Source organism: Cygnus olor, chromosome 7 (assembly GCF_009769625.2).
Source record: "Cygnus olor isolate bCygOlo1 chromosome 7, bCygOlo1.pri.v2, whole genome shotgun sequence".
NCBI classification, from domain to species: Eukaryota; Metazoa; Chordata; class Aves; order Anseriformes; family Anatidae; genus Cygnus; species Cygnus olor.
Genome location: NC_049175.1, coordinates 29,550,462 through 29,562,851, shown reverse-complemented (window position 1 = coordinate 29,562,851; position 12,390 = coordinate 29,550,462). Strand labels below are relative to the sequence as shown.

General features: G+C 39.4%; 1 protein-coding gene across 24 annotated transcripts in view; it reads left to right on the top strand.

Annotated features, from left to right (window-relative positions):
- The window catches only part of ABLIM1 (actin binding LIM protein 1), a 190,297-nt gene that overhangs the window by 113,625 nt on the left and 64,282 nt on the right, over positions 1–12,390 (top strand). For 22 of the 24 annotated variants that reach the window (XM_040563189.1, XM_040563194.1, XM_040563195.1 and 19 more), the window contains one exon: positions 663–756. In XM_040563189.1, coding sequence (XP_040419123.1) covers positions 663–756 — 94 coding nt within the window. Of the gene's footprint in view, positions 1–662; positions 757–7,584; positions 7,870–12,390 lie in introns of those variants that run through there. The other 2 variants (XM_040563208.1, XM_040563207.1) reach the window with 2 other exon arrangements.

The window sequence follows — 12,390 nt, the reverse complement described above, 5'->3', positions numbered from 1 at the left end:
GTGTTGTAATGATAAAACAGAGGGAATGAAGATACAGTCTTTGTTCTCCTCTTCAAGTATATAATGAGGAGAAAATGTAGGGAAATAAAGTATGTTTCACAAACCCATCAGTAAGTATAGTGGGATGTATAATATTATAAATCAATAAAATGAAATAAATTCTGTAATTTCTTAAAAGAAGGTCAATGCTAACACCTGAGAAATAGTATTAAGCTCTGATTGGTGCTTCCATTTGTACTATGTATTCATTGTTCATACCAAAAACATCCATGACCTTACACTTAGAAGCAACTGGTTATGCTCTTCACAGACTACGAAGATTTCTTTGTTGAATGACCTCCACTCATCACCATGGACAGAGTTCCACTAATTTCTCTAGAATTGTACCACCTGTAGTTTTAGAGTCTGCTCTTAAGAATGAGGTTTGCTTCAGTGTTTCGAGGTTGGATACCTTTCCTTTTTGGAAATTTGAAGAAATAATTCTAGAATTATGAGAATATGATTTTTTTTTTCTTCTACTGCAAAATACATCTCTTGAATTCTCTCCCATTTGCCTATTGCTGTTCGTTGGAGTTCCTGAGTGAAAACAAGGGAAGAATGTAAGTCATGCTGTAACCTGTTTATTAAAAGGTGCTTTATATTTTGTGGATTTTCTTTTTCAGAGATGGTGCTCCTTATTGTGAAAAGGACTATCAGGTTCTTTTTGGAGTCAAGTGTGAAGCATGTCACCAGTTCATTACTGGGAAAGTCCTAGAGGTATGTGCTTTGTAAGATGGAGTTTAAGAATTGGGCCACATCCCATTATGTTCTCACGAAACCACAAAAAATAAAAAAATTCTCATGGGAAAGTTTTACTGCTGATTTTAGAGCAAAGGTGCTAATTTTCAGAAATATTTTCAAGTGTTTTACCTTTGGAGTAATCAGGGAAAGTATGTGATAGAGAATTAATTACACTAGTTTCTATGGATTTGTGATTTCTATGTTTCTTTTTTAGTGGTGATGTGCAAAGTCTGTTGCATTTCTTATTCTGTGTCAGATTTGATATATTTATAGAGGTAACTTGAGTATTGGAATCATAACCTTTGACAACTGTGAGTATTCTGAGATATATAGTCATGAAGGGGGGTTGTGTACCTGAGATTTTTCTTCTCAGATAAGGCCAGATGATATGAATGATGCTGACAAGGCGAGGGAGAAATGTACTGGAAATAGTATGTTAGAAATGAGAAGGCACAAACAGAAAATGTCTGAACAGTCTATTTTGTTGACTTTTAGTTGGAATCCTCTGTCTTCTCTTTGCATCTGGCCAAATCATTTTACAGTTGCATATCTTTTGTTGTCAGTACTGTCTTCCACGGCTGTGACTAGTCCCGTGAGATGGGATCCTTGAATTATGCATGGATCCCTCTGTGTCATCACAGAACTGTTCAGTGGGTAAAAATGCAGATGACCTTCTTTGTCGTGTTATCATTGAAATATGAGGAGCAAACCTGTTACCTCCCTTCCATATAGGATTCTATGTTCAATGGAAAGAACCTGACCTTTGAGCTTAGGCCTATAGTGGGGCCGTGTGGCTTGGCTCCAGATTTAGATATGCTTAATACTCAACCTTCCTGGGGAAAAAAGGGGGGAACCAACACAAAATCACCTTTATATAATAAAGAAAGTGGAAGAAATGGGAAAGCCAGGAAGAACTTCAGTTACAGGTGTATTTTTTGGAGAGGAAACCAGATGTACTATTTTAGTGAGTCCAAGAAATAAACCTGAAAGTATTACCAAAATAAAAACAGATGGAATTTGCTAGTTAAATGTGTATTACAAGTTCTCTTCTTTGTGCTCCATCTACTGCTGGTATAGGGCTGTGTCTGCCCTCATCTGAGAAGTTTCAGATTTGATGTAAAGTGGAAACAGCTTGAGTTTCTAGCTCTGGAGGTCTCTAGTTCAATATTAGAATATTAGCCAGGACAGTAGCCACCAAATGAGACTCAGAAAGCATGTAGACACCTGGTGTACCTGTCAGTGCTTCTACTGAGAGGAAGTACACTTTTTCAGTTAGCTGTGATCTTAGTCTGACTCCTTTGCAGTGTGTTTCTAATTCTTTTGGAGAGCCACAAAGATAACTAGTGAGAACAGTCTGACTTTTCCCTTGAGTTAGAAAGGCTGTGTCTCTGGCTTTTATCTAGAGGTCTGCTACCATCTGCTTATCTGTTCACATCTACTGATGAATTTTTCAGTTTAGTACTCTCTATTGGAGAGTAGTCAGCATAGTAGGAATGGGAAGCACTGCAGGAGAGAAGTAATTGGATTTGTGAGACTGGGAAGCATAAAATATTCTAACATGACTTTAGATGCTATTTCTGCTGTTACTCTATTACACAGCACATGATAGGTGCTCAAACCTGTGCAATCGATTGCTGAAAGCAATGTGATCTATTCAGAGGCATGGAGATGAAAATAATAAAAGAGGAGGTTCTTTGAGTCTGCAGAGAGCTGGGAAGAAATGAGCTATTTCTGTTCAGAGCCTTCTGTGTAGTGGACGTGAATATAGAAAGGTTGCATTCCCGTTGCACTTTCTAGCATCAATGAGAAAGAAAATTAGGTTTCTGAGAGGATCTAGAGCTATATCCTTTCAGAGCTGAATCAGCTGAGGCCAGGGGAAGATGAGTTCAACTGAACTAGGTTTCAGCTCTCCATCGCAACCTAAGCTAAAGTTCAGTTTATCAGAGTCTTCGTGTCCCAGACAGAACCTTGTTGCAGTCATTTTGGCCTCAAGGTTGGTTTCTTGCCTTGTAGTTCTTTCTCTTCTTATGGATATTTATTATCAGAAGAAGAAACAACATATTGCTGAAATAAAAGTAATGAAGCAGGTGTCCAACCTCATGTAAGAGTCAAAGTCAGAGAAAATAGATAAAGATTCTTCATGTGACCTAGCCCCAGCAGGATCTGAATATGCTCATGAAATAGAAACAGACCTTTTGAATGATATTATGGAAATATTAAGCATGTGAAATTGTAGGTAAAACTAGAATTTTTGCTTGCATATTCATGGATCTCATTGATTATCAGAGGCACAACCCATAATAATACAGTAGAGGGCAGCAATAGTTCTCGATATCTAACCAAGACCAAAAAATAAAGCATGTAGAAATTGAATTACTTGTAACACAGCTCTTTCCTGATTTGTTTTAAATGGCATTTGAAGCTTACTGCTATGTGACAGGTGTAGAGTGGACAAGTCCTTAGAGACTTTCACCAAAAAACACAGTATTTTGTGGTCAGGGAGACTCAGACATTGCTTTGACTGATTTACAGTACATCTTAGTAGCCTGGATAGTCCATGAATAGAGTTCTTCACGTATCAGCTGGGAATGCAGATGCAGGAGAGACATACAAGCATTTTCTGTCATTAGGTGGCACTTGAAAAGATGCTTAGAAGATACAGCTAATATTCAATAATAGGAGGAGTTTATTAGAACCAAGGGCTAGTTTCTTGTCTCCTCCTAGAAATCTTGTACACTGTCAGAGATGCACAGTTCTAAAGGAGCAGTACTAATGTCTCTAAATTAGACTAAAGGCACTAATAAGTGGCAACATAAGATGAGAAAATCATGTGTCAGCATGAATCCCCTTTGAGAAGAAAAGGTAATTTAAAGGATGGGGCAGAGCATGACATAAATCCTCTGGTAACAAAGGAGATGAGAGATTGGAAGTAGCCAGAGGGTCACGGAAGATAATTCACAGAACAGGATTCTACAGTTCATGGAGGGCTGCGGATGCTTTTGAGGCAGGACAAGTAAAAATCTCATTAGCCTGTACAGGAAAAAACCCACAACCTTTCAGTACACCTAAAGTTTTAATTTAGATGAAGCTCGGGATTCTCACAGACAGATTACTGTTTTCCCTCCTTGTTTTCTTAAGCAGTGTTTCTTTGGCAAAGTTGGGCTTTTTTGTCAATTAATATCATGTGCATTGTCTCTTGTCCTGCTGCCTCTCTTGGGAATGAAACCACGTTACTGGCGTGAAGTAGCACAGTTATAGGAGGTGGAGATTATGGCATCACTGTGCAGCTCAAGTGCTACTTGGCTTTGTATTTTGCTTTTATTAATAAGAAATATTAATCTGATCCATGTCTTTCATTTAATATGTCAATAAAATATTCGTTATGTCAGGACTGCTATATATTATTTCATAATATTCATCCAACGCAATGATGTGAAGATATTACAGGGGAAGTATGTGGCACATTGTATGCAAACGCTTCCCTCTAATGGATCAGAAGCAATCAACAGAATGCTGTTGTTGTAGGGCTGCTTTATTTTCTGCACATTCTTATTACTTTACTAGATGGAAAGTGTAGAAAAGCAGGAAAACTGAAGAGAAATGAAAGCGTGAATCTGAGCTTTGTTTGTGGAGGCAGGTGATACCTGTTTTTTCAATAAGAGTTTAATTTTTTTTACAGAAAATTTAAGATGCTTTGCAACATCTCAGACTTTCAGCTCCCGCTCATTTTTATCCCTCATCGTTGCTTTGCACCTCTGAAAAATCAGGCTTTAGTCTTCTACATTGAGCAGTCAGCAAGAGAGACAACCACTGCTGAAGCTAATGTTGGCCCAAGAGTCCTCATCTCAGAAGGCAGCTGTGCTATGCCCTGTAGGCACATTCAGCAAACTTTGTCAGAAAAGCCAAGGTTTGAGCTCAAACGTTTTAAGATTCAAGCCTTAAGAAAATAGAACTTCTCCAGCATTCTGTAGAGATGATTTATTTGCTCAGTTTTGAAATGCATTACTGAAAAAAACGGCATATATTTTGCTAATATCCACATCTCATGGAAGAATCTCCTTTTTTTCTATACCATAGATCTGACAACTTTGAATAGCCATAAAAGTACATAAGAAAAAAATACCGTGTGCATTTAAGTCAGCTCAGGTATTTCTCATGTTATTTTGCCCATAGCTTTCTGTGATAAATAGTCTCAGATGATAGATAAGTCTGCACGCCAGCACAACGAATGTGATAAGTATCTAACACGAAATAGATACTGCAACTTCCTTGAGCATGCAGGATACTTTAATACTTGAGTATTTGATGATACTGTTGTCAAGACAACAGAGATCAGTGTTCTTCCTTGGGTTTCTCCAGGAGAAAGGAAGCTTTATTTATGGCAAATTACTCATTTCCTCTTAACTCCAGTGAAAAACTTCTTCTCAGGCAGTAATGCCATAATGAGAGTAAGGACCGTCACATAGACTTTCCACTAAGTTGTTGTCTTCATAGCTTCAAGGCTTGCCTATGGTCCATCTGGTCTTAATCCTACAGATCTCTCTGTAGACATGTGTAACTCCACAAATCCGAGTAAACTTCAGCACATATTTAGCTATTTGAAAGATGCTGGCTTAAATCATTTTTGCCTCATGTGTTTATCATGCACAATATAATTATTCCTGTAGGGCTTGATTCAAAATATGTTAAAGCACTGAGAAGCTTTCCATTGACTTCAGAGAATGGTGGATCGTGCCTATACCCTTGCGTTTTATCTGTGCTTATCTAAAGTGTTTTACAAAACTCCTTAGTATTCTTTTAGTTTGCAGAAAGAAGATACCAAGGCAGAGAAACAGGCAAATAACATGCATGAAATCAGACAGAAAGCCTGAGAATAAAATTCAGGTGTTGAGATTTTCACTTTTATTTTCTATTACTAATATGACTAGGATTTGATCTCATGATCTGGAGATCAAGATGTATATATCTACTATATCTACTGTCAAATCCCTCAACCATCTGGCTACTCTACCCATTTAATTTTTTTTTAATGCTACTTGCTTACTATTCATTAGCAAATAAAAAGCCATTGTGTGATTTCTCCTGGCTGTGCATAGCTTGAGTTCCTGTTCTGGTGGGCTGCTGGCTGCCCTGTGTTTGTTTCCTGAGCACTGCTGAAACTCGCATGCCACCTTGTAAGCAGTGGCATAATGCCATTTTAACAGATGGACCCGGAAAGAGAAATGCCAGGAAACCAGAAGCCTTCTTTGACTTCAGCCTGCAAGGTCAAGTTCTAAATGGTTTTGATATAGTAATTTATGCTGAGCTTCCCCTTATTTTAAAGAGGGTGAGTATACTTAAGAGGTTGCATTTCATATGGAGGAAACTTCTAGATGCTGTACTTTGATGTGCCAGAATTTTAAGATGTTTTATCTGTGCTGCACCTAATTCAGATACCAATTCTCTCCTTCACACCTTGACTTCAGAAATTAGAAATAAATAATAATAATAATTAGAGAGAGAGAGAAAGCTGCCGTGGTTGTATAAGGAAACTGTATACATATTTAAATGGCAAAGAATGTGAGCCTGTGTGGCCTGTAAGTTTATTCAAGTGTTGATTTCAGGGCTAGATTGAGAAGCTCACATGAAATCATCACCCTTCTCTGCAGTACAGGACATAGTTTAGGTACTGCAGGGTATTCATGCACCTGTCCTGTGTTCTTACACCTGTACATCTTCTAGATCAAAGAACTGTGTAGAGAATCTCTTAAAACAAACACAGATATATTTTACTTCCATTCAGAAGTTTTAAATGAAAGGCAAACGTATTCTTCTGCTGAATGAAATATATTTCATGGGGCTGTTTTCATAGTGATTATCCTGGAAGTATCACAAAATGTGTCACTTACCAGACTCAGATGATGCAGCCTGTACCAGTAGTAAAGGTCGAGGTGATTTAAAATGTCTAGCACTTTTATAAAGGAAGTAGTTTAAACAAAGACTGATGATGTGATGTATGCAAAAGGGTTTGGTTTTGGTGGTGTGTTAAGGAAAATTGCTGAAGGACGTATTACCACTCTGTTTTCATATCACCACACTGGTCTGGACATTTTATAGGCTTGGGAGAGAACTCAGCTGCTCTCAACCAGCATCTCCCAGCCAGCACTGTCATCCTCACACAGCAGAAAAATGCAGCAGCAGAAGGCTACATAACACAAGAGAAGCAGTAGCGTTTAGTGCACGCCTTGTTAGTTCTGTGATTTGCTTTGTGTTTAATTTTACTGCTCTTCTAATAAATCAGAAAACACGAATGTGTTGCCGAACCAACAAGGTAAGGGGTAAAAAAAAACAGCAGAAGCACGTTGCTGCGATGGTTTGCCTTGTGTTTGCCCTCACAGCCAGACAGGTACATACAGCAAACCACAGGGCTTGTTTCGATTGTGGTATATACCTGTGAAGAGATCAAATAGGGTTGTTTTACAGGGCACACTGTGCGTTCATCAAAGGCTAACAGGATGTGTGTGAGGCATGGTCTCACCCGCAGAGTGCTGGCAGTACACAGGATATATGCGCCTGTGAGAGAAGCGGCCCCTGTGCTCTTCCTGCACTCGCCTGAATCAGAGCAGAATACAAGCTCGGCGTAACTAAGTGCTTCTGACAAAACTAGACTAACACCCAGGAGGCCATGTAAATTCTTCAGAAGCTGTGCAAGTAAAATTTAATAACTTCCAGAGCCAGAGAGTGCTGGTTTCATACTCGGTAGACACCTGTCCCTGAGGGAAAAAATGTTCACCATCGAGCGGTGACACACAAGTGATGGATGAGAAGTGGCCCTGCCCCTGCCTGGGCCAGGATCTTCCCCGTTTCCTTCTCTGAGTGAGCTGGTCGAGTCAGTGCCCGCGTGTGTTCAGCGTGCAGGCTTGGCGGGCGGGAGAGCGAGAGCAGAAGACGACGAGGAGGAGGAGGAGGAGGAGAAGGAGGAGGAGGAGGAGGGAGGCTGAGGGCTGGGTGCACTCAGGGGCGCCTTGCTCGTGGTCTGTAAGGAGGTGGAGGGAGTCTGCCCACCGGCCGAGCAGGGATGGAGTTAGACTGAGGAATTCTTACCAGAAGGTAAATGTCTTCCTGTGAAACCAGATCTGAACTAGAAGGGGAGTAGTTTTCTTTTTGGGGAGGGGATACAGCTTTGTGATGTGACTGAACAGCTTGTCAGTAATATCAGAATAGGATATCTGTACTATTATTACTGTGCTCCAGCAGGATTTTTTAAAGGGGTATGTGTAATCCCGTGTTTTAGTGGGAGAGTGTAGCTAACATTTTTAAACTGCCAGGAATAGGTGAGAACAGGACAGAGCTTGGTTGTTCCTGATTGCAGCTGATTGCAGATGCACGGAGGAACAATACACTTCTTTATCTCAAATACTTCTTAATATAGTATGTTAGATCTTGTGATCACTTCTGGAGAATCGGTGCATAGCAATAAGATTAGAACTTTTTTTCCAGTTTCCCTGCCTTTGAGCTCAGAAACATGTTTTTTTAGTTAATGTCAAACGTTGGGTTTTGTATTGTTTTTAATGTGGGGTTTGTTTGTGTAGAAATGGGGAGATTAAAAGTATAATAACTCAGGGATGTTAGTAAATGTTTTAGCCAGCTTGTCTATGTAGCTGAGTAGCAGCACAGACTTAATTCAAACTACCATTCCCTGATAAAAATATGCATGTGTAATTGCACAGAACACAACACCATGCACAGGGTCAAAAATCTAGAATTAATATACTTCCAGAAAAAAAAATCCAATAAAATATAATAACTTAAAAAAAAAAACAAAAAAACATGTAAATATCTTTCCAACGGGGTTTTGGTGACTTTGCTTTTTTAAACTCAAAAGATTGAACTTGGCAAGAGGGATATCTGTATTTAGAAGAGGCTTGACATATAGTAAAAGCAATTAGCTGGAGTTGACAGAGCCCTAACACAAGTTCAGTTGCTATGGCAGCATCATCACAAGGCATTAACTTCTCGGCAGTGGTTTTGAAACCATCCCTTAGTCAATTTGAACATCAATAGAAAAGGGAGGAATGTTAAGAAGATGGTGAATAAGGAGAGCAAGTCGTAACGAGTAATTTGAAAAAATAACCAATTAAAGCTTCCTTATTGCCACGAGGGGACTTGTGAAGTCTTGCAGGTGCTTATAAAATAATGGCTTATCTATATAAATTGCTTTCTTGTGTACAGTCTTGCTGATGAGGATTTATGTTTCCTAGCCCAGCATCTATAGCTTTTTCCTGTTTGTTTTAATTAAATATTCTGTAGAGTGTTTCTTGCACTAAGTATTAGTGATAAACTTTAGCAGGCTGCTAAAATACTTTAGAATGACATTTTAGTAGAGGCATTTATATTAGTAAAAAGATTACTGCCACCAAGAGCTGCCTCTGTGGTATATAACTATTGCACGTATTCCGGTAGCACACAACAGGTACTTAAAACAAGTAGTTTTTTCCTGTAACAGAGGTGCACATAACATACTTTCTTTTTTTTTTTCCCAGTGGAATGGTAAATTACCTGGGCTACTTTATTTTTCTTGTTATGTACCTGTGTTAAGAACTCTATTGCGTGGTTGTCACTGTAGAACGTATTCTTTTCTTGGCACAGTCTGTTTTAGGGAAAACATAATACTGGATTTTTATTTTATAGTTACTCTTGTTTCTTCCGTTGTAATTCATCTTTTAAACTTTTGCATATATATTTATTTATTTTTGCATCTTTTTAAATGTTTGCACCACAATCAGCCACAAAAGAGGTATAAAATTACTGATGATCCCTGCACCAAAGTACTACACTGAAACCACTGTCATGGTCTCGCTTTCAGTTGGGATGTAGTGCTAGGGGAATGTGAGGTAATCTGTGACATCATGACATTATTTCAGCCAGTTTAATTTTTGATTTTCCTGGACTGAGATCACAATGGAAATGGATTAAGTGGTCAAATATTTTTTGTAAGATTGTGATCTTTCATTTTTAGGTTCTGTAAGTGGAGGGTTTGCTCCTAACTTGTAGAAGGGCAGGGTGGGACTTACACCTGTCCCCAGTAAAAAGTAATTGTTGGGAAGAATGCAGCAGAAACCAGTTTGAAACTTGAGAAGTGGAGAAGAGCTTGTTGAGGCAAGTCTATAGATGTCACACATTTGTAATAGGCTCCAACCAGGTATTGTGCTTAATATCCTCTATGTGAGGACTCAGTCTTCTCTTCTGTCTGCTTTGTCAGGGTGCTTTCCCTGACGAAGTTTGGAACCTAGGAACTTTGAAGTCCACACAATTAACACCCAAGTGTCTCTTTACTTATCTGGGTGCTTTAAAGATGAAGAAATATGATTACCTGAGTATTTTGCAGGTAATTAAATGTTTAAAATGACCACCTGGAGCATAAAGTAGGTAGGTTTTAATTGCATGCTCATGCTACATTAGAAGGTCATACAGCTGTAATTGTTCTTTAGATAGATACCTGGTTTGTATGACATTTATTACAAGCTATTTTCTTTGTAAGAGGGGAAAAAGAGCACATAGCAAGAGGTGCACCTGTGCATCACCAGCAACACAGATATGCTGGCATTCAAACTGTCTGTGAAACTGGCTTGGGGTGTTCCGTAGTTCACAAAGGTCTCTGAAACGAGCACCATGAATCACTTGAGTATGAGTTAGTGTGTTAAGAATTTGACTTGTACATGTAGGACTTGGAGAGAGATTTGTTATGCATACAGATGAATGTTTTGCTTTGAATTCTGTGAAGTAGTTGCATCTTGGCTGCAAAATGTTTTTTTCCTAGGAATGAGGAGAATAAGAACTGAGGCAGTAAAACTTCAAGCAGATTTCTCAGCAGCACCCTTGAACTACTGTGCTGTTGAGGCAACAGTCATAGAGATGCTGTATTCAAGTGAAACTTTGATGGCAGCAAATGATGTTAGGTATCCCTTTCTACTTTATGTCCATTTATCTCTTTCCTGTTCATCACCAGAGTAACATGTTCTATCATGGTTATTTTGTTGGAGTCATTTTTCTGCGGTAACTAGAAACCTTGATTTTATACGTGACTGAAGAAAACAAGGTAGTAAGTAAAATGACTGTGTCTTGGCTCTGAGAAACATACTCTGATGTGATGTTCATGTCAGCTAGGATTCAAAAGTGTGCTTGCATAGTTTTGCATCTGTAATTAGAAATGATCTGTATGAGAAGACTGACAAACAATACAAAATGGACCTCTGCCAAAAATAAAAGGCTCTGCTTTTAAACCAAGTACCTGTTGGTGGTCTGACACCTGATTCTAAGTTACTCTGTTTGAAAAAGAGACAACTATTTCTCTGCATTAACTTATTCACTCAGTTAACTTGATGGCATTTTGGCCAGAATTACAAAGCAAGGATTCCTCAGAAATGCCTCGCTGTAGTCAAATTCAGTCTCAAAATTATGTATCAGTGACTCTGGAGTTGAGTGATGTGTTTGGGAAGGAAAGTATTTGAAGAATATCTGTCCCTTTGCTAGATGGTCACCTGTTGCTTATTGTGACCTCTTACTGGAAGAATTTTCTAAAGGTAGCAGGTAGCATTGCAGTTAATCAAGGATAAAATACTTTTTATACTTTTTAAAGCGTTATAGGACCAGGGTAGCTGGAACAACAGTGACTACTAGGATGAGTTTGCTACAAGAGCAGACACCAGTCACCAAAAGGAAAAAAATACTCTACTCAATTCACTCCTGGCATATTTTCCTATTAGAATAATGTGGGGATCTACCAGATACAAGTGAGCATATATTGAGTGCTTTATTTCTACTTTGTTTCTTATTGGCTACCTTTGTTTTATGTCCTCTTGTTATTTGCTGCTGAGGTACTGTGTGATCTCATGCTTAATCTCTTTTCCCCCTCCTTTGGCCTTCCCAACTCTTCTTTCTGTGTTGTTCTTGGGACACTCCCTCTGAACTGAATGCAGACATTGGAGTGGAGACCAGGCGTTGCTAAATCGCATGCCAGAGGTTGCACGGTTCCACAAACAGCCTTCTGACAGAAAACTGGAAAGACAATTTTATATTAATTAGGTAGGAAATCAGCTATGGTTATCTGGATCTGGTGGTGCGCTACTCAGAAGCGCTGCTGGACTGGGAGTCTGAGAATTTGAGTTCTCTGCTTGGATCTGCTGCAAGAATTAATTTTGATCCAAGGTGAGTTACTTAATGCCCCAAACTCTCACATCCTTCATTGACAGGAAGGTGCTTGCCTGCTGAGCAGGCTAGCAGGAGTTTTGCTGAGCCCTGCGCTGAGCTATCTCAGCTGTGCCCGTTCTGCAGAGCCCCCGGTGCTGGTGCTGTGCTGGAGCAGCCATGGCAGTAACAGCTCCGGTGCTGATGCGGCACAGCTCGCCCCGATCTGCTCCTGGCGTTGTGCTTGGACTGTCTCCCTGAGCCGCAAACTGCATCAACAAAAGCTCACTTCCAGCAGCAAAGCTCCTGCTATACCAGGAATTTTGCTGCTTTGCCAAGACAGCTCGAGGAGTAAATTTTTCAGGCTCTGACTCTAATTATTCTGTTGGTTTGCTCCTGTGCTCCCTGGTAGCAGTTTAGAATCACAGAATGGTTTGGGTTGGA